Raw genomic sequence first — 26,606 nt, forward strand, 5'->3', positions numbered from 1 at the left:
CAGTGCTGCCCTCTCCCGGCTGCCGGCAGCACTGCACCTCTCGCACCTCTCGCACCTCTCGCACTTCAGTGTCAGAGCCGGGCCGTCCGGTCTGAGGAGGAGAGAGGAGGTACTGTAGGGAGGCACAAGGACACGGAGGAGCCCAACGACCGGCTGCGGTTCTGTCGACGACTTTATAATCTTCAGATATGACTCAGCTTCACACCACATCCAAGGTAAGGGGGAATTTTCGGTCTCGCGAGCCCCGGTGCTAGCGAGCTAATGCTAGCTACATGTCCAACGTTGAAGTGACTGTTACTGAAGCGGCGCGTGTATTGTCATGGAAACAATAACTGCTATGTAACGTTAGCTTACACCGCGTCGGTGACATTGTCACCGGTGGAGGCTAAAACATCTTTTAACGGCACTTTCAGCCGTTAGCCGGTAACTATACGTTGACATTGAGTTCACGAGGACCCTTGACGGTCTGGGGTTTTACGTTACATCCAACGTTAACCTCGGCTTGCGACATACATGTGTTTAACGTAAACCGTTTGCTCGTTAACGTGGCCAGCATCCGGTTAAATGGATTCCATTCTGGGCATTGCGAGCGCCTTAAGCCGAAACGTTAGGTTTGCCACATGAGGCTCGGCAGCGTGCCACACAGTGTGCCAGGGACACGGCGACAGGAAGCAGCACAGGGCACCAACTGAAGCCATTTAATCAGGTACATATGAACTGAGTCGTATATGTGTGAATGAACCGGCGTTACCGTGTAGCCACACTAGACACCGGGCTGCCTGGTGTGTGCCATTGTTGTCTGCACGGCTAGTTATCTGCACACACCCCATCTGTCACACACAGACTTCTCCTGTTTGACCTGCTTATTGCAGACAGCTTGGAGCGTGTGAGACGGATTAACCCAGCCTCATGTACAGTGTGTGTCTTTGTCAATAAAAATAAGTAAATAAAATAATGTGAACAGCTTTTGAAATTAATTAGAATCAGAAATGCTTAATTGGACCCCCGGGGTGGAGACTGCGGTTTATTACAGTCGCTCTGATGACAATAGGGAATTACAGAAAGTAGAGATAAGATGTAAAAATATTAAGTTAAGATATGTGCATTGTGCTTCAATCTTTGCCCTAGTATGTATAATATTTAAATATAGAAAATATGTGTAAAAAAATTTTTTTTTAAACTGCCTTATGCTACACTATTATCCCTTTTTTGTGTGAAGAATTACATATACAGTCTGTAGACGTCCATCATTTTACAAAACAGATGAACAGCCTTTGTCTTAAGAAAAATAAGTGTAATTTAATTTAGTTTTCCCACATTCAGTTAGTCTACTCCTCACTGCCATTACATGTGCATTTATCCACACATTTCCTGATACAGATTCTTTTGAACTAAAGCTGCTAACTGGCAGTATTTTGCACAGTGTTCAATATCTTTAAACATGGTCACAATAAGTATTCATTGTTATATCAGAGAACTGTATCCTGGTCAGGGTGGAAGAGCCTCTGAAGCAGATTTTACGTTAAGTCTGCATTGTTTAACTTGCTCCTGAAACCTGGCATCTCTTAGTCTATTCATCTAGTGGGCTGGGTTGGCCCCTTTCACCCAGTATGTGCAGTTAATGTTAAATATACATTCAAGAGTGGTGTTGCTGAGAATTAATTAAGATACTGATGGATATTTCAGAGTATTGCTGTAAGCAGTGCACCCGTTTTACTACAGTCAGGACAGTGTTACAAATAATTATTGTACCTTAAAGTCATTATTGCACAGTTGAAATATAATAATACTTAACTGAAATATAAAAATGATCAATACTGTTCAGTAGAATTTGACAATTGGCATAATGTGGAACTTTTTGCAAAAACCAAAACTGAGTGGCAGTGGTTAGCATTGTCACCCCGCAGCAAAAAGGTTCCTGGTTCGAACCCTGGGGCGGGGCGATTGCATGTTCTGTCTGTGTGGGTTTTCTCTGGGTACTCAGCTTCCTCCCACAGTCCAAAGACATGCAGGTTAACTGGTGACTCTAAATTGTCCGTAGGTGTGAATGGTTGTCTGTCTCTATGTGTTAACTCTGTGATAGTCTGGTGACCTGTCCAGGGTGTACCTTGCCTCTCACCCAGTGTCAGCTGGGATAGACTCCCCCCGCGACCCCTAACAGGATAAGCGGTTTCGGAAAACGAATAAATGAATTTATATGAGATGAATGAGATTTTACAAAGTAGGTTAAACTGCTTTTTCTAAGCAGCTTTAAACCAAACAAGTTTTATCCCTCAAGTAGCTTTGCTGTAGTTCAGCTTTTTCCAGTTTGAAGTAATTGGTAGCTTGCAAAGCTGTGTTTTCACTAGTTGTCACAATACTGGAATTTATAACTTTGATGATATATCTTGAAAAATACTGATATTCGATGCCATTTTTGATACCACGGGTAAAAAATATTGATATTAAGAGCATTCAATTTGAATTGAATCCTTTATGATAGGATATGATTTGGATAAGATGGACATCAAAGTATTGATTATTTTCTTCATTGGAAGACTAGAAAAGCTCCAACATAGCTGCTGCCTCATTACTCCACATTAGCCAATATATTTACTTGCATGGAAACACTGATGTTTCATTATGGCTCCCTTCACCTGGTACCTAATCCTCACAGCTCCTCATTTTCAACTTCTTTGTTTGGCGTCCAACAAAGTCACCCCATCAACTGGAGCACTCTCGGTCGTTGACCCCATTGAAAGCCTAGTTTCCCTCATCAGTGTGCGTATCACCTACTACCACCACAACAACACTACAACAGGACAATAGCTTACAGGCATTCATCCGCTGCTGGACTGGTTAAATTCTTGCTAAGAGGCTTGAATGTCTGCCGTCTCCCTTAGATTTAGTATTCACAGGAAAAACAGATATACACTGCCCGTTAACTTGCACTCATTATCTGTAATGTTTTGTGCGAAGGAATTCATTCATAAAGTGACTCACTAGCCTATTTTCAAACAAAGCAGAGGCACTAGCCACGGTGTTTTCTGAAAATTATTGTGCTCTCTTTGTATTGGTGAAAATGAACAATTTGGGAAAAACAAGCAGACTGGGACAATGGCGAAGTTTTCCATTGTCTTTGTAGGTGTTTGGGCCCCAGACGCTGCACACCCCCATTGTAGTAAAAGGTCAACAAGACAGTTACCAATATAATGTGGGACCCACATGTGTAATGTTTATGTGGTCATAAAAACTGTTGTGCAGTGAATACCAGTCAAATGAATCACTTCTACAACATCTAAAACAAAGTATAAGAAAAAATGCTGTAGATAATACACAACAAATCCAAAGCTGTCTCGTAGAGAGACAACAACAATCCCTTTTAGACAAATTCTTCTTAAACTGCTTAAGAAGTAGCTTTTCCTTATGTTATTCCTTATTTGAACACTTCGTTTAAGTAGCTAAAGCAGCAGAGTTTAATACTTATAATTGCCTTTCTTTGGCAGGAGTCCAAATCTTTTCTACTCCTGGATTGCCCAAAACAGTTAAGGTGACATCTGACAAATATTAAAAATGTCCCAGCCCTATTCTTAGTAAATGATTTGTTATAAACCTTCAAAAGCTATTTAAAGATGGTTTAATAGTAGGTATGCAGTGCACAGCAAAGATGTCTAATAAACCCATTGTGAGATCTGTAGATCATAAATCACATGTAGGTAAATGTTTTATAAATAATGACCCAATAGTTCATCAAACTGCAACAGAGCTACAGTGAAAACAAAAGGGACTGATCCTCTTCCTCCTCTGTGTTGCAGGTTTCCTTAATATGATGTATTGTAGAGCTGTACAAGTTAATGGGTTATTGTTTGAATTTAGAGTACCCACTATAGCCCATCAGATGATGTGTTGTTTATGCAGAGGCTAACTGTCTGACTTGTGATAAACTGGTCATTTTTACTGTAAAGCAAACCTGTGCAGTTGGTGTAGATAAAAGATAGCAGTTGTGTTGCTTGCTTTGGTGGCAAAATAATTGAATGTTGTTTTATTAATTATTATTTTACACACAGAACAATTTAGTTTGACAAAGTTCATTCAATTTAAAAGTCCAGTGTGTAGGATTTAGCGGGATATATTGTCAGAAATGGAATATAATATCCTTAGTATGTTTTCTTAAGTGTATAATAACTTAAAAATAAAAATTGTATTATCGGGAACTTAGAATTAGCTGTTTGTATCTACATAGGGAGCAGTTCCTCATACACAAAGTCCGCCATGTTTCTACAGTAACCCAGAACGGACAAACCAAACCCTGACTCTTTATAGGGCCTTTCACGTTTTCGTGTCAGCCACCAGATTTGGCAGCCTCTCTGTGACGAGCAGCATGGGAAAAGACAGATTTTTAATGTGAAATGGCTTTGTTGAGTGTTTTTACTGGTTTAAATCTCGGCTCCCAGTAAAAACCTCCTGAAAGTCTAAATCTTAAGTTATCAGAGATAAAAGGTGAGCACACATCAGCAGGTGCCTGTCTGCGACGAGCCGAACAGCATCAGAAAAACACAGATTTTAAACATGAAACTGCTTTATTCAGTGTTTGCACTGGCTTTAATCCCCTGAGGCCTGCACTACAAAGCCAGTTACCCAGGATATCGTTTGATTATCTGGCTTGACTGACCCTAACATTGTCCGTCTGCATAACCAGTACTACAAAGCTGGTTATCAACCAGTTCAGTCAACTCTGGGTTTTCCTGTCCAGCCACCAGCGTGTTCATGTGAAAGAGGCACAGGTGCTAATTACGAGTGACATCATCAGAACCATGAATTAAGTGGGCTGCTTCAAATCATATGAGATGAAACAGTACAGAAAGTGTCTGCGACTGAGAGACAGTAAAATGTCAGTGGCACAGGATGTAATCGATACTCTGTAATCTTATGACGGAAAATGTAGAAACATTGAAAATACTATCCAAAAATACAACATCGGTTGAGACTATTTTTTGCTATTTAGTTGGAAAATGACGTAACTATTCTGAATATGTCACATTAAACACTTTCAAGAAACGCCGGACTGTTTCTGCTACTGAGGAGTGGAAAGAAACCGTTTGATGACTGATGAGGTCTGTCTTACCGAAATGTTGCATTATAATAAGGGGAGACTATTAACAGTGTGTGGATTATTTTACTGATAAAATATTAGCTTTTTTTTTTCTAGTTATCATCAGGCAGGTGTCTCATAAGTGTGAAATAAAAACACTATCACTGTGGACGAAAATTAACTTTGCATAATTTCAAATACAGCTAAAATCATGTGTTTAGTGTGTGAACGATCTGTTTGTTGGAAGATCTGTTTTAAAACCATGGAGATAGAGCCCTGAAACAATGAAATGATTCTACTGACCTGAAAAAACATATATGCTATATACCTGAGACTCTGGACTTCAGTCCATGGATACTTTTTTCTTCAGTGATCTGATTGGTCAGAGGTCGGGATGTTGACAGGCTCTGATCCCATACTCTGAAGTTCAGCTAACTGGGAGTTCACACTTGGCACATGGGGGAAGTTTTAGCTGGTTGCAATTGCAATCATGACCTCTAAATGCTACTAAATCCTACACACTGCTCCTTTAAGTTCAACTGAACTATCCTCAAAGGTGGCTGTATCCTCCAATTAGCATATAGGGAAGTAAAATGTAGTGATGTTTGAGGATGCTTGAGTGGCTCTTAAAATGAGGAAGTCTTTACCCTGCACATTTACTGTGGTTATTTACGATAGCTCAGTAGCAGTAGTGCAGCATAAACAAGTAAACATAGACCTGAACATGTTTGCATGACTGAGGGGCAAAAAGTAAAACCAATGTAAGTAAATCCAGCCATTTTACATGATCAATAGACTTTCTTTCAGGTAGTGGCTGTCACCTGGTTGTTCCCAAAGGTCGTTCAGTCTCAGATCTTTGGGCGTGTAGCTGTGTAATGTACAATACTTTCTGCTGTGGGTTGTTATTTGAACCACAGGAGACCAGCCCATGAATTGTGACCGGCGTGTCTGATGATGAGTGAAACAATGTAACCCTGATATTACTCAGAAAATCTGTCCTAACTGGATCAAACAGGTGTTAAGTAATCCTAAATCATACCAGCAAGGTGATGCATCGTGTGGGAGAGGCCCAAATATTCTTTTAGCTATTGTATACATCCAGTTTCTCTGGCTTTGTCACTGAATGGAAGCTCAATTCAGTTTGTAATCTGCAATAATCTGCCTTTTGTGTGTCAGTGGTTTATTTTTAAGATGCTCATGTGGTCTGTTTGAAGTATGATCAGAGTTTTGTGGTGCCACAAAAAGTGAATTAGAATATTATCTTAATATTTATATATATTTAAGCTTTGCTTAAAGAATGAAACTTGTATACTGCCAGCAGTGATGTCTGCATTGAAATCATTGAAAGCCTAACCTTGTGATATCCTTGTGTCTTAACAGCTTGCCAGCTAGTGGTGTGTGATCTGGAGGGAGAGGCAAGGACAGCAGGGAACATGGAGCTGTCAGATGGCTTGTTGCTGCAGGTCAACAATGGAGAGCAGTGGTGTAACCGCTGGAAACATCCCAACGATGACTCGGTAAGCCACAGACCCAGCCCACAGTTCATCTTCATCATGCCATCATACAGCAGGATCAGCACTACACATCTTGTCGGATCGTCTATGTCTAATCTTGTCTCAGCATTAGTTGTCTTTGTTCCTCCATGACCTTTACCTGCAATGATTTTTTTATGTGTGGATGTGTTTAAAGGACCGCAGCACCAGCCCCTCAGTCCTGCGCTGCGTCGCCAGCACGTGGAAGGAGGGCCTGCTGAACAGGAAGAGGCCCTTTGTGGGCCGCTGCTGTCACTCCTGTACACCACAGAGCTGGGTAATGTTACACCACAGATAATTAAGTCTAACATGAGTTCATTAGGGAGAATCTAGTCAGATCTCGGGTATTATTTGTTCTAATGTAAATGTGTGGAAACTATTGAGGAAAGGATCAATATGCAGCACACAGCATCTGCCAAAAACAATTTACTGTGGCTGTGAGGACTAAAGAGGTCCATTTGAGTCCAAGTCAGCATTAAAATCTATTGTTTTTACGTGAATCAACCATGGCATGTTAGTCAGTAAACTAAAGAAAAGTTGTTTAGGATTAATACATTTGCCAGTGTTTGGTTGATCCTATTATATTTACACAACGCACAAAATTTAGTTATCTTACTCTTACTGTTTTATTTCTAAAAGCCTAACCAGGGACAGGGGTTGCAAATTAGCCGTGGCTAGACACCTGTATGCATTGCATCTACTTTGTATTTCACATAGGACGCAATGTCATATGCGTTTGTCCTTGCCAAATGAACAAGTAAATAATAAATAAATGAAAATTGGCACCATTTACCAACCAAATGCTGATGAAATTTGCAAGTTGCTAGTAGATTTTATGAGGTCACCAGCTAAAAAAAATGGTAATCTTTTGAGTGGCTGGTAAAAAAAGATGCTGGAAACACTAAACATACACATAAGGGGCATCAGTAGCTCAGTCATTGGGGACTTGGCTTGGGAACTGGAGGGTTTTCGGTTCAACTCCCCATACGGACCAAGTGTAGAGTGGGATTTGGCAGCTGGAGGGATGCCACTTCACCTCCTGCACACTGCTGCGGCACCCTTCAGCGAGGCCCTGAACACCTAACTTCTACCCCAGCGGCGCCGTACTATAGCCGACCCTACACTACCCCCCTTAATTGCATTTGTGTTGTGTGTTAAAAGAAGGATACCTGAAAGCTACATTCAGCTGCCAGTTTGCCTGTGGATTGTGTCATGGACAAATAAAGAACAAAATTATATCAAAAATGAAAATTTAATAGGTTAGTTGCCTCGGCTGTGGCATTTCTAACAGCTTAGGCAACAGGCATGTCTTGCAAAGCAATGTTTAAAGCACTAGTCTAAGTACAGGGAGTATGTGACAAGCCAGCATGTAAATAACAGTCATACAAAATCAGACCAGACTGACACTGTAATTGTTAGGCCGGTCTGACACGGTATATCATGCTGAGACGTTTACGGCTCCAGCTTGTTTAGCTCTGTAAAGATTGCTCATCTGGTTTCCAGTCTGCATTGCTTGCAAAAAAATGTCACCAAAAAATGTTATGTATTCCTCAAATGTACAAACCTGTCACTGTCTCTAAGGCTCTTTGCTGAAGTTATGTTGATGTCTTCTTCCTCATAATAATAATAAGTTTTGTTGTGGTTGCAGGAGAAACTGTTCAACCCCAGTATTCCATCTCTGGGACTGCGCAACGTCATCTACATTAATGAGACCCACACCAGGTAAACAAAGAGGAACAACTTTTTAATACTACTGTTGAGCTGGTTGGCTTTCAAGAGCTGCTTTGGTATTTGATGACGCTTAACTTGTGCCTTGCACCTTGCGACAAAAAAGAGAGCTCAAACTCCTCTTGTATAGCATAGCCAAAACAGCGCAGACAGGTGCCGACCCTCCTAAAACCCTGTGTATAATACATGGCTTTAAGTCAAGAGGGCGGATCTGTGAAACAGTAGAAAGGGAGCCAGATGAATAATTTAAAGTGTTTGTCAGTGGACACCTGACACATGCATCCAGTGACTGACCTGAGCAGGCAAAACTCAGTGAGACAGCTGAATACATCAGCCCCAAACGGAATAAAAGTCAGCATGGTGTGAGTCTTTGCTTTTTCAAAATGCAAGGTGATCCTCTGGTTAGACGCTGTTTGTCATCATGATCAAAATTAGGGCTGCTTTCTTATTGCAAAATCCTAATCATGACAATTTGGTCAAAGATAGTGATTATTTAACACAATTACTCATTGACTGTAGAAAAATCATGCATTTATTATACTTAAAAAAACCTTGTCTTTTTAACAGTGGGTTTTCTTGGAACTTTGAATATACTTCAACTGAACAAATTTAGTTAAAAAAAAAAAGAAAGAAATATAAACACAGTACAAGAGGAGAGGCAGACATCCCAAGCTGTTGGCAGAAGAGCCTTGGACTAGGATTACTCTGAGCAGCATGCAATGGAATTAATTACAATATGATATATTTGAACGTATGTCTCTCTTTTCCCTGGTAACTAGTTGCTTTTTAGAAATTAAGTCACAAAAAGTGTCTCAGAAGTCTCTAAATTCATCAAGAAAGTTGCTAATTTGGCAACACTGAGCGCACTGCTTTTAATGAAAGGTGTGCGCTGGATTTATAAGACAAGACAAAATGAGAGCATCATTGCAAATTTCATGTGGAACAATAATTTTTAAATCTTGATTGTCTTGTTTTCCTAATTGTTAGAAGCAATAATCATAATTGAAAATAAAATTTGGGGGCACCCAGTCACTCCGTGGTTGGAGCTGGCGGCCCATGTGCATGGGCATTGTCCTCTCTGCACCGGCCGTGGTTTCAGCTCCAGCCTGTGGCCAAACACTGCATGTCATCCTCTCTTCCTCCCTCTTTCGCACTTAGGTCTGTCCTGTCTAATAAAAAGGCAGAAGCCCAAAAAATAACCTTAAACAAAAAGAAAATTTGATTAACCCCCCAGCCCTACTCCAAACTCAAATAGCACAGGAATAACTGAAATTAGTTTGGGTCTAGTTTTTATTCTGCATCGTGTAAGCATGTAGGCTGAGATATGCTCATGCCAAGATAGGCTGAATTCAATATGGACTAAATGGTGTTGTTCCTCTGTCTAACACAATCAGTGTTGTGCATTAGATCAGCAAAGTGGAACAAAACTGACCTTAACACAGCAGCTATTGTCGTAAGAAAGCTGTGTGTAAGAGCCAAAGCTGATCTCTGGTTCCTAAAGGCGTTTTAATTTAATCTGTTTAACCAACAGAGTCCACGTTTTGAATTCATTAGTGTAGCTATTTGTACAGTATATATGAGAATATGTGTCTGTGTATACATTGGTGCACATGTGTGTGTCTGTGTGTGTTCATGTAGGCAGCGGGGCTGGCTGGCTCGCAGGCTGAGTTATGTACTGTTTGTCATGGAGAGAGATGTCAACAAGGACATGTTCACCAGGAACGTAGTGGACAACGTGCTCAACAACAGCAGGTAAAGGCCGACGTAACGAGAGACACTGATTGAAACATGCTAGGGGTTTTGCGATTTTGATAATATTTCAATTAATTGTGTAGCCCTAAATCGTGCCATCCATGTGCAGCTGAGCGTCATGAGAGTATGTAGTGGCCTCTGTCGGGAATAAAACTCTAATGTGTGTGTTTCCATTAATCTTTGTACATGCTTTGAACCATTACAGGGTGGAGAGTGCTATTGTGAACGTAGCCACAGACCTGGACGCTGCAGCCAGCCAGCCTGGCCAGGATCACAAAGCAGTCAATAAAGTGAAGCAGAAAGCCAGGGCCTTTCTTCAGGAGATGGTGGCCAACATTTCACCAGCCTTTATCAGGCACGTACTGTAAACCAGAAGTCTCACCTCATGTGCTTTTCAGTTAGTGATTGATGTTGCTGTGCTGTTTATTTATTTAATTTATTTGACAGTAATTATTATGTAGTCCCTAAAATGATCAGGCAGGGGGTACTTGATGTAGCTGTGGTTGGGGGTGAGAGGCTATCAAAGGGAAACAGATTTTTGGGGGTGTATGAGACCCCCAAAAAGAGGGTGGATCACAGGGAGTACCACCAGTTGGTCCAGGAGCTTTGCCTCCATAATGGCCATCTCCAGGCATATTTTAGGATGACTCTGGGGCAGTTTGACAACCTGCTGTCTATCGTCGAGCCATATTGAAGTTTTTTCAACTCGAGGCGCTGGGAGTGCTCTGGCAAAACGCCAGAATTAGCCAAAAGCTTCATTCTCATTAAAATCAATTACAAAAAGGAGCCTCCAACTGCTGAAACGCGTCCTGTGTGATCAGGGCCTTAGTGACTAATTGGCTATACACCTTACATTATGTTACCTTACACCAAAATACCACCACTGACGTTTTGGACTCTTGTTTCTGTTCCACATCTTTTCACACTCTTCTTGTTCCTCAGGCTGACAGGGTGGGTCCTCCTGAGGCTCTTTAATGGTTTCTTCTGGAGCATCCAGATCCACAAGGGCCAGCTGGAAATGGTCAAGAAAGCAGCTACAGAGGTCGGCACTACACATACAAAGAAATTTATTGTACTATCAGAAGAAACTCTGCTCCACAAAATGTGCAAGAAGGTGTTTATTGTTTAAACTAAATAGTGTTTGTTTAAAAAACCCTCTATGTTTCGTCTTCACAGCAAAACGTGCCCATGGTCTTCCTCCCTGTGCACAAATCCCACATCGACTACCTGCTCATCACCTTGATCCTGTTCTGTCACAACATCAAAGCCCCACACATCGCTGCTGGAAACAACCTGAGCATCCCCATCCTCAGGTAAAAAGCCCACCAAGCTTCGTGTCAGGTTTGATCCTGCAGTAAGGTGTGTTTCTGCCCTCTGTAAGTGGAAACACAAAGATCAGTTTGATATCAGAAGAAAGAGAATTCCTTGGACAAAGATCAGAGAGGAATAAATGGTTTACTAAGGAGTGAGACTAAAGACTGACACTGATTTTACATTAAGGGAATATTGATAGCAGTCTGACAAAAGGTGGTGAACCTGTTTTATCATAACCTGCTTCAAACAGTAGTTAGTATTCACACCTGCAACCTCGTCACCTGTCTTTTTTAGTGTGTTTTAGTGTCAACCAATATTTCTAAAGCTAATCCAAAGTAGTACGTGGAGCCCCAGAAGTACCACCTTGAACCATGTTTACTGAGAACAGGAACACACCTAGTGACCGGATACAGAGGAGGGAACAGAAAGGAAATGAAGAAGTGAAACATTATAGAGATTTATACAACTGATGGGTTCAACAAAAAAATGTGTAGAAATGTGTGGAAATCTATATGTAAGGCCAGGAATTGGATACAAATTGGTATATTTTGCATCATACCAGCATCGAACCAGCTATGTTTAATGGTCAGCAACACTTTGTCATTTAAATCACATTGAAAACTCCCAATATCCAAGAATCACTACAGTACAGGGATAGCTTTTAATCGCAGAGACTTCATAATTCAAATTTTTGGCCTGTAGCAATTACACGACTGATAAAAGATAAGGACACACTGCTGCCAGTGTAGAAACATGATCAAACTTTCTTTCTTCTCAGCACCCTTATCCGCAAACTCGGAGGATTCTTCATACGACGGAAAATGGAGGAGACGGGGGATGGGAAGAAAGACATTTTGTACAGATCACTCTTACATGCAGTAAGTCCCATGAGTCTATTTATCTTCTATGGCAGGTTTGACATACCATTGCTAAATTCAGTTAATGTGCGTGTGTGTGTGTGTCTACATGTGCGTGTTTCTTGGCATGGTTAGTTACATAACTGCAGGCTGTCTTCGTGCTTTCCTGCTGTGAGTGCTCTTTTCATTGCTGACTGATGGACGGGGAGAGTTAAAAGGCTTTATTACATAATGTTAGCCCATGTTAGCTCTTTCTTTTTCAGTCTTTCTACTGTAGCTGTCACTTTTAGGTGCACAGTACAATCAGTTTTTGCATTTCACCTTTTTTTTTTTAAATAATTTCCCCTCGGGGATCAATAAAGTATTTCTGATTCTGATTCTGATTCTGATTTTAGATAAGACACTGCTGCTATCCTGTAGAAATGTCTAAGTAACTTGGCTGAGTTATGTTGCTTTTCTTCAGCGCACTGACCTAGATCCAGCTCGTATGCTCTGAGTTTCTCTCTGTTGGGGCCGTAGGGAGGTTTATACATTGTCATTCGTGATATGTAAGGTATCACATGACGGGTGTGTAACCTGATGGTTTTATCTGCTTGAAGCTACAGAACAGAAACTTCAAGCTTTGACTCCTGCGGTTAGAAGACTCTGAGGATAAAGGATAATAATTTTAGTGACATATCATTTGGCGGTTAAAATGTCAAACTTGCCTTGAGGCTCCAGGTATGATGTAAGCAGTTAGGCGTGCTCATTTAAGAGTACTGTTTGTGGTGGAAACGCTCGGGTCTAGGTACCATGTGTGAAGAGTTACATTTGGTTCTAAATTTGGTGGAAACGGGGCTTTAGGTGCTGTCAAAAACTGTCTGTTACCGCTCCCCCTGGGGCCTGCCTGTGCTCTGACGCAGGAGTGGTAAAGGGAAAACATGGGTAGAAAAGGAGCAGCCCAGGCAAGGCTCCACAGTGGATTCAGAAATAAAATATAATAAACCCATTTACTAAACCCAAAGTGCAAAAAAAGTTAATAAACTGAATGTCTGCATTTTGCATCTCAAGAAAGCCACTGATGCAGAAGCACTTTCAATAGACTGAATGAGAAATTAAGGCTGATTTAAAACCGGAGTCTGAACCTTTTGTTCAGCTCTAGTATTTGGATAATGTGGATCAGCGAGCTTTTGCTAATGAGAAAAGCTGAAGTAGAACTAACGTGAATGACTACTTATGTCAACATTAATGCTTCTTGTAACACAGTCTCTAAATGTGCTTTCTACAAAATAGCTAGATTTAAATATTGTACTAGTCTGTCACGGTTGAGAATTGCTGTTAATTTGTTATGTTTGGAGTGTGTGGAAGAGAGTTGAGAGTAATGAAAGCAGCAAAGGCTGTGTATTGTGCCTCTAAGATAAGTGTATATTGTGCCCCTAAGATAAGACGTATCAGCTAAAGACATGACGAGCTGTTGTAAAGAATGGCCTGCATTTTATCCCTTTGTACCTTCAGTATTTTACAGCACATCCCAGCAAACAGAATATCCAAGGGGACCATGTAAAACTGTAATTTAATAGAAGATATAACTTTAATCTGGCAAGTCTGTGTCGCTCACAGAAATGTAATTAACCAAACTCCTTTCACAGGCAGCACAGCCTGCTCTAATTTTGGTCGCTCCTGTGAAAGCCGAACCGTGGACGTCTATCCTCTTCACAGCTCACTCTAAATGTCACTGAGTCCATTTCGAAACAAAGCTTCCCCTCGCAAAAGTGTCTACATAGCAAGAGACAGCTGTGCACTGTGCGCAGGTGGATACTGTTACACAACATGGCTGCCTTGGCATGTGCCCAGCCCCCTGCGGTGTGTTTGGGGGTCAAACTGTTGGTGACCACCACCCACTTTTCACTTTCAAGCCTGTGTGTTGAGGCTGCGTACACACAGCAGCTGCACAGCGTTCACTTTACTTGACTTCCACCTAGGGCTGCAGCTAACGATTATTTCAATGTCGATTAGTCTAGTGATTTTTTTCTCGATTAAATGAGTTGTTGTTTGGTCTAAAAATGTCCCATGATGACATCCTCAAATGTCTTGTTTGTCCACAACCCAAAGATATTCAGTTTACTGTCATAGAGGAGTAAATAAACCAAAAAATATTCACATTTAAAAGCTGGAATCAGAGAATTTTGACTTATTTTTCCTTCAAAAATTACTCACACCAATGAATCAATTATCAAATTTAGTTGGCGATTGATTTAATAGTTGAGAACTAATCAATAAATCATTGCATCAGTCCTTCCACCTCGTGATGGAGTCAGTGTTATTCTTCAGAACTTCAAAGATGTTGCAACAAATTGCATTTCCATCAACAATATCATGACCTTTCCACACAGCGTATGCACATTTGTCTCACTTCTGACATCCAGTGCCACCTTTTATCGTTCGTCTTCATCACACCGTTCTCACTCCAACATTTTCTCTGTTTCATCAATCTTCCCTCAGTATACAGAGGAGTTGTTGCGTCAGCAGCAGTTCTTGGAGGTCTACCTGGAGGGCACCCGCTCCCGCAGCGGTAAGCCGTCCACAGCGCGTGCAGGCATGCTGTCCATCGTGGTAGACACAATGTGCACCGGGTCGATCGCAGACGTGCTGGTGGTGCCAGTTGGCATCTCTTACGATCGGATTATTGAGGGCAACTACAATAGCGAACAGCTGGTGAGTGCTTGGGTGATTTCTGTTGTCTGTGCTTTTGCCTTGGCAGCAGAGGTGTTTCCCTCAGTCATTCACAAAAACAGAAGGGATATTATAGTATTTGTCTTTTGAGATTGTAGCTGTAGAAAAATGAGGGGACAAAAGGTTTTGTTTGTGGTGGGCGGGATAGGTCAGTGGTTCTCAACCTTTTTCATGTGAAGGACCCCAAAATTAACTGCCATTTTGTAAGATGTCTCTTCAGGGACCTCAATCTGAAAAGATTTTGGTCATTGGATATGATTAACATCCCAGTTCTTTAGTTGTCTTGCCTGATAACAGATGAAAGTATCACCTTGTTCTACCCTGTTTCCAGTCAACATGAACTTGGTGGAGTGGGCGGATTCAAAGGTCTGGACTCAGGCAAATAGTTGTCAACTACAGTTGAGGAGATAACCGTGGAGGAAGTGATACTTACGACAAGAATAGTCACTCTTACGACTCTCACTCACATTGGTCTCACTTCTATAGTGAATTAAATAGTGAAAATAAACTGTTTCTCGTTTTTCTGGGGACCCTGGAACTCCCTTAAAGACCCTTGGGGACCCCTGGTTGAGAACCACTGGGATAGATAACTAGAATATGTCTCTGTGATTATCAAGTCTACATCATAACCATGTGCACTCCTCAATCCCACCAGGGCAAACCTAAGAAGAACGAGAGTTTGTGGGGAATAGCGTGCGGAGTGTTCAGGATGCTGAGGAAGAACTACGGTTGCGTCCGAGTCGACTTCAACCAGCCCTTCTCCTTAAAGGTGACCGATCGCAGGTTTACATCAGCTTATATACAAAAACAACAACTACAGCTGTTGAGGCCACAAGTGGAGCTATAACTATAACAGATTTCAGCTATCACTCTCGGGCCTAGACACAGGTATTTTTGTAAACGTAGCGCTTTGGCCTTCCATACACACGTAAACTGTGTTTTAAGGGCACTAAAACAAACCTTTTGTAGAACTCTTTCCAGGGTGAAGACTTGATATGTTCTTGACAGCGCTTCAGTTGTGTTTCTGCATTTTCATATGGATGGAGATAGTTTTATAATGGTGTGGATGATATTTTCTTACAATGAAGGAGGGAATAACCCCGTTTACAAAAAGAAAAACATGTTCGTGTGGACTAGGCCTTGATTTTAGAGTGCTAAAAAGCACTAAGAAGCTTCAAAATGTAGGAATCTTGCTATAAAAGATCATTGCTCTTAGTTTTTCAACATTTATTGAATAAAAATAAAAGCAAAAAAACAATAAATGTGGCTTATATGAAGTTTAAACTGGAAAAAAGTCTTAAAAAGTTTGTAGCTAGCACCCACCTGTCACTCTCTGTCTGCTTTGTATTTGTAATGAGCCCTTTGTGTGTCTAATATAGGAGTACCTGGACAGCCAGAGAAGCCGCCATATTCCACCAGCAGTGTCCCTGGAGCACACCCTGATGCCCATCATTATTTCTGCGCAGTAAGGCCACACACACACACTGACAAACAATTATATCCTACTCCGACAACAGACCAGCAGTCCCACATTCCCACCTGTAATCTCCTGAACTCTCGTGTCCAAACTTGACTTCTCCCTCCTGCTGCTTCACTGCAGGGTCTGTTATCTGACATCTGAGCACAGCACTTGAGTGAGCATTGCCAGGGGTCACTTCAAGTCCGCGCTGTCCCTTCAAAATAAAACTGATACAGTCGTACAGTACACAAACAAGGACAGCAGCGCTCCATCCCAGCTGGTCTGGAGTCACAAGTTCAGAACTCGTGACAGCAGAGCCGAGTGAAAACACAAATAGCCAATAGTATTTCATAAAAAGTGCCCTGCAGCAGTGCTGGAAGAAGAATTCAGATCCTTTACATACGTGGGTATTTGTTTGTGCGGTGTAGTGAAGTAGAAGTAGATAGTTGCATAAAAGAGAAATACTTAAGTAAAGTACTAGTAGCTCAAATTTATACTTAAGTACAGTGCTTGAGTAAATGCACTTTGTTAGATTCCACCACTGCCGACAGCATGTGTAGTACCGCTCACATGCTAAATAGTACCTGTCCTGTCTTAATAATATATGGTGTGGTTGGCTGAGACATATAATGACTGTGCCATTAGCTGGGAAATAGAAGAAGAACGTAAGAGTGAGCAGATAAAGCTGTAGTTTCTGGAGGGTAATTATAATTTAATGATAAAATTTGGTAAAAAATATTAAGCTCACTTCAGTTCAGATTAGTGTTTGTTTAAAACATGAGAGGCAGTTTGTTTGCAGCATAAAGACTTTATGCCGAAAGTAGTACAGTAGCCTTTTTGTACCCGTCTATTTACAGTCATGTCTTGTTTATTTTTTGAGTCTGAACTGTCATCTAAATGTTATTTTAGAACTTATATTGTGGGTTTCAATTATTTTGCATATGATAAACACATCTTTTGTTTTTTATTTGGTCCGAAATTGTCGCATGTCTAAAAATAAATACGCCCTCACGTTGTGTCAATCATGTTTGCACACTGAGTCAAATCTGTCAGAAGCCTTTAGAGACGTTTGACCAAGAATCAGTGAAGAAAATGTGGCGGCGGGACACAGCCGTGACAAGACAGAGAAACGTGTCACACAGTATCCTTTCATAGCTTAGATAGCTCACATTTAACAGGTCAGATAGAGATATATAGGTGTATGACGATGATGATGAAAAGGAACAGGATGTGGACTGCACACAAAATGTGGAGACAGAGAGGGAGGACAGCTCCGTCCCTCCATGCAGCTGTGGCGGACAGTGTGATGACAGTCAGATTGGTAACTCCAGTGGAGAGAGGCAAAGGAGGAAATTTGTCTTTTCAATTTGTCACGTGTTGTGATTTATCGCAACAAATTGGAACTCTTGTCTGTCTCAACCTTGTAACCCAAAATCTCCTGTTCTTTTGTCGGGTGAGGATGAGATGGACAACTTCATTAAGCGAAATGCATTGATGGGAAATATTTGCGGGCTCTCCCAGTGTGTAAAGGCCTTTATTTGTGACGTGAACTGGTGTGTTATGTGTACCATATAGAAACCTTTATGTTGACATGTTGGGTTATTGTTGTTTCTCTTCCAGACCTGACGCTCAGCTGTTTGAGGGGCAGGAGGTGGAGCAGCTCAACAGAGAGCTGCCCGAGGAAATCTTAAGGCGACAAGTTATTAACAACCTGGCCAAGCACGTCCTCTTCAGTAAGACATTCACCACCCCACAGCCAGTGGAGTCACTGCACCCTAACTATAGTCCTGTAGCATCAAACATTCAGGGATCAGTATCAGCTTCACCAAGAATCTCCAGTTTAGTATCTAAAGCTGTTCACTCTAAAGTCACAGTGCAACTTATATCTTTTAATTTTTAGTTTGTTGTATAGAACGACTTCCAGCACATTCAGCTAAATTTCTTGTGGAGCACATGTCTGCAGCTTTATAAGTCATTCCTCCTTTATCGTCTTCTCCTGCTCATGAGGTCTCCTTTTCATCCTGTGCTCAAGATGCACCTGCTCTCTGGAGCTAAGGCGCGTCACATGAAATCCTATCCATCATACTGACTCCATTAATTGAAATCCAACACAGCACGGCATGAACCCGTCCGCTTCACATCACTCTGGGCTGCTTTTTTTTGTGTGTGTGTGTGCCGTGGGGTTTGCACTACAGAAACCGGTTCTCCCCAGCTCATTCAGCTGCATTCTCCTACGCTAGGCCCATTTGTTTTTTGCTCTCGACCAATCGCGGAGCCTCCAGCTGGATGGCATGTTGTTTTCAGCCAATAGGATGAAGGGGAGGATGGAGAGGCAGGAGAGGGGAGGAATGCAGTACCACTGCTCACACATGCTTTACACCCCTGAACTTGAGCTGAGCTCAGAATGACCACTAGTAACCCTTGTCCTAAGACACACACACACACACACACATACACACACACACACACGTCTAATAGATTATTAATATGATATTGTTTTTAGTGTTAAATGAAAGCGTCATACCTTATTACCCAAAACACACCTGGTACATTGCATGCTTTTATATGATTGGGAATGTTATTTTAAGACCGTAAGATGCAAAGTGAATAAAATGTGCAAAATGTGGAATATTTAAAATATGTGACAGCAGTTAGACATAGATCAACGAGCACCATCTGTACATACTTTTAGTAGATGTCATAACCTCTACCTATGTCCTTTTGAGAAGAGACGTCAGGTTGGATGCTCAACAGCAGAGCACGTGTTTTTGTCTTGTAGATTAAAATTGTTATATATACGTATTTATGTTTTATATTGGTAATGTTTTCGGTGTGTTGTGTGTTGCTTATTGCATCCTCTTTATATCGTCCCTCACAGCGGCTAATAAGTCCTCAGCGATCATGTCCACCCACATCGTGGCCTGTCTGCTGCTGTATAGACACAGACAGGTAAGTCTGGCTGCCTTTCATGTTCTTTCTGTAATCTCCTCTCCTGGTGCTGCACCTCTATATGCTGCACCATCTTCCTCCCTTCTTCACCTGTCTTTTCCTCAGGTTTCTCTTCATCTTTTTCTCTCGTTTTTTCCCCTGTTGTTCGTCCACCTCTTGCCCATCATGCGCCCTCCCTCACGCCAAGGTGATCCAAATGTCACACACCTCTGCATGATAGTAATGAAGGTCCCTTTGGGATCTGACTCTTCCTGCAGCCTCTCTGCTGTACATTAGTGGTGGGCCGCTGCCCTCTGCAGGCACACTCATGTTAGTGGGGAACAATGGAAAACAATAACTGAAACTGTCTTTCTGTCCTGAGGAACTGGTCAGTGATGCATATAACAAACTCAAGCCCAGTCCAACATTTTAATGTGCTTAATCCTGGCTTTGATTATTCTATGGAGTCACCAATTTCTGGACATAATCCATGTTTTTTTCATACTTCTTTTTTCTTCACAGTTTAGTTTATTGAAATATTCAGGGCAAGTTTAGATGCCTAACTAAATAAATATAGTTAAATACCTCTTTACATGGAGAGAGATAGATAGTGAAATAAATTTTGTAAAAAAAATCCTTAATAAAATATATATATATATATATATATATATATAAGTTAAAAAAAAATTAAAGAATACATAAGAAATAGGAATAATATTAGATAAGTTAATTATAATAAGAGATAATAATAGTGTTACAAAACATTTTAAGTAGAAATTAATTACTTAAAAAATACAGGAAAAAGGAAAAATACAATTCACAGTAAAAAAGTAACAATATTTCAATAGATACAAATAAATATAAATAAATAAATAGAAATAAAAGTGAATAAATAAGATGAAAAAATAAATAAAATAGAGACATAGTAATAGTGTTACAAAACATTTTAAGTAGAAATTAATTACTTAAAAAATACAGGAAAAATACAATTCACAGTAAAAAAAAAAAAAGTAACATTAAATAAATAGAAAATAAATATAAATAAGTAAATAAATAAATAAATAATAAGATAAATATTAAATACAGTAAAGAGATGGTAATAGTGATACAAAAATCTAAGTAAAAATTGATTTAAAAAAATATAAGTGCAATTTACAGTAACATTAACAATAAAGGATAAAAGAGAACATTAACAGTACTGTACTTTTTATTTTCCCACATTAATGAGCTTGTTTTTTTTCCTCCACTTTTCTGTAGGGTGTGGTTCTGTCCAAGCTGGTGGAGGACTTCTTCAACATGAAGGAGGAGATCCTGTCACGGGACTTTGATCTGGGCTTTTCGGGGAACTCGGAGGACGTGGTCATGCGTGCCCTCCACCTGCTGGGAAACTGCGTCAACGTGACCAGCAGTGCGAATCGCAACGGAGAGTTCACCATCGCGCCCAGCCAGACTGTTCCAGCACTTTTCGAGCTCAACTTCTACAGCAACGGCCTTTTCCATGTCTTCATCTCTGATGCAATCATCGGTGCGTCGAGCCAAGACGTTGTTGTTGTGCTCACTCTGGTGTATCACTAATCTCTAATCGGTTTAGCAGTGTGTCGTAGACAAACGTTGCTGTTGACGTTATAAAGTCCATCAGTGACATGCTAGTTATCCCAGGAATAGATTTCTTTCCACTAAATGTCTTAACGCTTTGTCTCCAGCGTGCAGCGTCCTGTCACTGCAGCGAGAGCTGGTGTTGGAGTCAGAGTCTGATCAGCCGCCCGATGGTCTCAGCAGCCTCCCTCTCAGTCAGGAGAGACTCATCCGGAAGGCCGCCGGGCTCTCGCACTTCCTCATCAATGAGGTGGCAGTGGCACCAGTAAGTCCTGCACATTGTTAGTTTATTATTTTTAATATTTATTATTTATATTTATTTATATATGTTCCGTCTTATGCTTTTGAGGAACTAAACAGATTTTAAATGCAACTCAGTGTTTCTCCTTCTCCTCCATCTTTGTCCCGCAGCCCTGTCAGACTATTTACCAGGTGTTTCATGATGCAGTGACCCGGCTGATCCAGTATGGAGTTCTCTACGTAGCAGAGGTCAGTTAACTGATACAAACCTCACTGCTGGTGGATAAAGAATAATAAAAGTACCTGTGTTGACTAAGGCTGAAAGTTGAGTCATGGTGAACATGTTGGGAAATGCTGTTAACTTTAATGGCTAACTGTGTGTGTGTAATAATGTGGTGGGACTTTTCCAGGTGGGTTTTACTTTTGTGTTTTTATGTGTGTGTGTCAGGAGGACCAGGAGGAACTGAGTCCCAGCCCCACAGAGGAGCCTTGGCCCAAAAAGTTCCCGGAGCCCCTTTCATGGAGGAGCGACGAGGAGGACGAGGACAGCGACTTTGGAGAGGAGCAGAGAGATCGCTATCTGAAGGTCTACTTCAGTTAGTTTATCTAAACAGTTTGATTACAGCCGACAGAACCATCATCATGGCACCAACTTCTACATCAAGCAACATCCAGTCACTGACTTTATGTCCCTGCTTTTATGTTTTCGTCAATCAGGTGAGCGTTTCGGCAGAACATCAGGAGTTCTTCGTCTTCCTTCAGCGACTCGTCAGCCCGGTGCTGGAGGCCTACAGCGGGGCTGCCATCTTTGTCCACAGTCTGAGTCAGCCCATGACTGAGTCCGACTACACCCAGAGGCTCTTCAGATACCTGCTCACCCGCACAGAGAGAGGAGTGGCTGCTTATGGTAACACTGCAATATTTCCACACGTTTTACACTGTAGGAAAGATTAAGATTGCTTATTAAAATACATCATCCAGACTGAGGTTCAGTTTGGAATAGGTCAAAGGTCAAGATTACTGTGACTTTGTCTGTCTCATTCTCGTGAAAGTGATGTCTCAGAATATCTTGAGGGAATTTCTTCAAATGTGGCACAAACATTCACTTGGACTTAAGGATGATCTGACTAGATTTTGGTGGTCAAGGATCAAAGGTCAAGGTTGCTGTGACCTTGCATCCATCTCATCCTCGTGAACACAATAGCTCAAGAACAGCTTGAGGGAATTTTTTCAAATTTGACACAAACGTCCGCTTGGACTGAAAAATAAATTGATTAGAATTTTGTGGTCAAAGGTCAAGGTTACTGTGACCTTGTCTGTGTCATTCTCGTTAATGTGATATCTCAAGAACGCCTTGGGGGAATTTCTTCAAATGTGGCACAAACATTCACTTTGACTCGAGGATGAACTGACTAGATTTTGGTGGTCAAGGGTTAACGGATCAATGTACTGTAAGAGGTGCACCGAGGCATACAACTGCAGGGCTGTAACAAAAAAATCATTCTTCCACCAAGCGATGTAGTTCCTCAGGGACATTTAGCAGAAGTGTTGCCAAGCAACACACAGACAGAGCGGAAAGTGCCCGCTGCTTTACAAATCTGTGGCAACATGGAGCTAAAGTTCACCACCATGGGTTCTAGCATACCTAAAGATACATCGTTAAATTACCATAGACCATAGATGTAGTTTGTCCACTTTGGATTGAGATTAAAGGCGAATGGAGGAGCAGCAGCAGTGACAGGAGACAGTGGGTTCCCCCGCTGCTCAAACATGAATTCCCACTTGTTTCTCTTTGCTTCTTTTACCGGTATCTTTGAGTTTTTGTGTATTCATTGAATAACAGCGTTGGGTACTTCTGACCGTTCTTGTCCTAGCCGACGATGGAAGATTCAGGTTTCACTTGGAGGTTACCCTCTTTATGTCTGCGTCACAAGCGCAGCTCCATAATGAACCATGTCAGGCCAGGTCATGAGCAGGTTTAATTAGTTGTTATCTCTTTTTTCCAGGTGAAAGTGCAACTCATTACCTGGTTAAGAACACAGTGAGGACATTCAAAGAGCTTGGGGTAAGACGCCATAAAATACAGTTTGGTGTAAAGACAGTAGGGTTTTGGTAGTGTTCATGTTGCTCCAGCTGGTGTTAAGATTTGCCTCCTGTGTTGTGAACAGGTCCTGAAGCAGAGAACAGAGAACCAGGTGACGACTCTGGAGCTGAGCAGCACCTTTCTACCTCAGGCCAATCGGAACAAACTCCTGCAGTACATCTTAGGTTTCACCCTGCTGTGACCGACCGACACACCTTTCAGCCCAGCTCAGACCCCAGGCTCCTTCCAACAAAGGGCTTCTACTGGTTACTCCTAAACGATCCCAGGTGCTACTCTGTGGAAAGCTTTACCAGGAAGTGCCTTCACGTAACAGCCGCTAACTGTTCACTGTTAGCCGGAAGAGACTTGAAGCCAGTCTTCCCTTTTTTTGTTCCAGTCTACGGCTCCCCGTCTTAGAACTGCGCAGCTGATAAAACACAAGTATCGTCCTTCGATGAGGTACCTCTAGGAATCATCCTCTCTTTGTGAACTTTGCCAGCGAAGTCATGGGGTTTTAATACGGTCAGAGTTTTAAACGGTCCGAAAATATACTCAAGCAGGTTAGCGAATAAGAATCACTTTTACAGCAGTCTGAACAAAGCAAGCTGCCTTTCGTCTATACAAGTGAACAAGCAAAATATGCATAGAAAATAATGGTGAACATAGCCAACAACAGAAGCATTTTTATGTTGACTTTGCTTGTTTGTAAATCTGCTACGTTCTGTTCAGTGCACTCCACTATCATAGAGTAGATAATCATGTCCAAGTGTAGTTTGATGGAAGGCTAATTATGTATATAGGCCACAAGAATGATGTCTGACGTGTAGTGCATTTAAACACATGCACTGTGGTGTCATAATAACGTAGGAACATTAGATAGGAAGATTCGTCCCTGCAGAGTGCACACATATCCAAATTTTCATTCACAAAACTAAATGTCAAAAACTAACCCTCCTTATAGACAGCTTCGGTCAGTTATACTGCACAGCTACAAGTTTAAGATATCAAAAATATACGCAGCAAGTCAGTTCAGCTGAGCGGAAATATCAACACAAAATGTACCTGTTGAGGGTCCGGCGCAGCTGAAGGCTGAAATCACACACGTCCACAGTCAAGTGCATTCAAACCACTGATATCTAAGTGCATTCAGTTCCACTTTTCATCATGTGTTTTGGCGAAAAGTGACTTTGATCTCTGTTTGCGTAACACTCCTTTTCACCTGTCGATGAATGTTACATAGCACAGCACTGAAAATACTTAATACCAGCCATCACATCCACTTACGTTTGAACACAGCGTGCTCAGAAACTCTTTGGTTATGCCTTTCAGGGAGAGTTTTGGGATCACCTCCATTTTTTTCTTGTATTATAAACTCACTGTATAAAAGCCGTTCTCAGCATCACTGCGAAGAGAGCAGTTAAGTTCCCAATGGTTTGACGTTCGCAAAACAGAGGAACTGCACAGTGTGGTAAAAACAAATGGTACATATCCACTGTGCAGTCCGTTTGAACAAAAGGTCAAGATAGTGTCTGTTGTACTGTTGAAGGAAGGACAGGACGTCTTTCTCCTTTGTTTACTTTTAAATGCAGAAATAATAGTCCTCAGCTGTCAGGTTAGCTTTTCTTTAATATTCTTGTTTCAGTGCTTCACTTGAAATGAAAATCTATTTAAATCAACCACTAAAGCCGAGTTTCCACCAAACACTTTCAGTATATTACCCTCAGAACCGTATGTAACCTGTACAGACGTGTACCTGAACTGAACTGTTCTGCGTTTCCACGTCAAACAGTGCTCTTATTACGTAGGCGGGGTTGTTAACAGATGGTAATAGCTGCATCTCTCGCTGTGTTTCCTCTTCACCGTCGATCCAGAGGAACGTCTCCACCTCGCTGATCGTCCACAAAATGGGGTCGTGAGACAATTTCAGAACAAAAAAAGAGCAGGCTGCAGTGATTAGAGTGGAGCAGTGGTGTAGCACTGCTGGAGCACACAGGGACGACGCTAGGCCATTGTTTTTTTTCTCCAAGTGAGGAAGTAAAATATTCACAGTTCACATAATGTGGCTAAAATTCATAAACACTTTTTTAAGCACTTAAAGATCTAATCATGACGAAAGCATGTGTCATGCAAGAGGGCCTATAAAAAGAAATGGAATGGTCCCAGTCATATTGAAAGGAGCAGTGTGTAAGATTTAGGGGGATTAAAATTCCTTTGGTGTTCATTGTTCAGGAGGTTTTTACCTGGAACCAATTTATCCGCAGGTCTCCTCCTCTCCGAAATGAACAGATCAGCTGATTAAAACACGTTACTAACTAGTGGTTCTTCTACACTGTTTGGCACATTGCAGACGAGCCTGCAAGATGAAAATCATCCAAACATCCAGGGTTCCTGATTCGAACCAAGGGTGGGGAAGTGTGCATGTTCACCCTGTGTCAGCGTGGGTTTTCTCCGGGTACTCCGGCTTCCTCCCACAGTCCAAAGACATGCAGGTTAATTGGTGTTTTTTGCCAGCCTTTTTTTTTTTTTTCTGGTTGTCTGTCTCTATGTGTCAGCCCTGTGATAGTCTGGTGACCTGTCCAGGGTGTACTTCACCTCTCGCCCAATGTCAGCTGGGATAGGCTCCAGCCCCCCTGCGACCCCTAACAGGATAAGCGGTTATGGAAATGAATGAGTCACTAATGTGTGTGTAAACTTGCCACTGAAGGAACAGTGTTCACAGTCCACTGTAGTCTGAGCAACCAATCAATGGACTGCTTGCGTTTCTAGCTCCGCCTTTTAGTGTCCGATCAGTGTGCTTGGTACCTCAACAGAGGGGTGACGAGAAGATGGTGTGGATTGGAACAGTTCTGTTGGTACCATCCACGTGACAATTGAAAAATAAACATAATATGTTACGAACTGACCTGAGCCGGACTGCTTGGTGGAAACACGGCTTAAATAGATAAAAAGAAAGTTTTTGTTCCAAAATGCTCATGTTAAATAAAAAAGAAAATGGTGTGAGACAGGTTGGGAAGTCTTTGGTAACAGAACGTGTCAATCATGAAAATCAAAAACAGATCTACCAGAATAAAAAATTGAATCAAAACCTGACTGTGAAGTCTCGCTGCACAGTTCATGTGCATCTAGCTGCAAAACATTTACATGTGTATTGTAAAATAACTCCACAGGACTCAATATTTATATTTAGGTCGTGTCTTATGCTTGTGATTGTAACTCTGAGTGCGTTTTGTATTACATAAATGTACAGTAAGTTAATGTTGGTGTATAAAGAGGAGGAGGAGTGTGTTTGGAAAGGGCAGAGTAAGTTTTGTTGGATATTCTGGATTAATCGAGG

General features: G+C 41.4%; 1 protein-coding gene across 2 annotated transcripts; it reads left to right on the forward strand.

Moving 5' to 3' along the window:
• gpam (glycerol-3-phosphate acyltransferase, mitochondrial) lies at positions 1-26,264 on the forward strand. Of its 2 annotated transcripts, none has more exons than XM_050060043.1 (21): positions 1-215; positions 6,452-6,588; positions 6,761-6,880; positions 8,252-8,325; positions 9,970-10,083; positions 10,289-10,438; positions 11,026-11,125; positions 11,260-11,396; positions 12,176-12,275; positions 14,736-14,948; positions 15,622-15,735; positions 16,346-16,431; positions 18,046-18,158; positions 19,304-19,374; positions 20,611-20,878; positions 21,057-21,214; positions 21,361-21,438; positions 21,638-21,775; positions 21,907-22,096; positions 23,196-23,254; positions 23,358-26,264. In XM_050060043.1, the coding sequence occupies exons 2-21, from the start codon at positions 6,505-6,507 to the stop codon at positions 23,472-23,474; spliced, it is 2,484 nt and encodes an 827-aa protein (XP_049916000.1). In that variant the 5' UTR covers positions 1-215; positions 6,452-6,504; the 3' UTR covers positions 23,475-26,264. The 2 variants fall into 2 exon arrangements, with proteins under 2 accessions (XP_049916000.1, XP_049916001.1); XM_050060044.1 differs by lacking the exon at positions 1-215 and adding an exon at positions 229-706.
• Positions 26,265-26,606: the final 342 nt, after the last annotated feature.

This window comes from Epinephelus moara, chromosome 13 (genome assembly GCF_006386435.1).
Source record: "Epinephelus moara isolate mb chromosome 13, YSFRI_EMoa_1.0, whole genome shotgun sequence".
NCBI lineage: Eukaryota > Metazoa > Chordata > Actinopteri > Perciformes > Serranidae > Epinephelus > Epinephelus moara.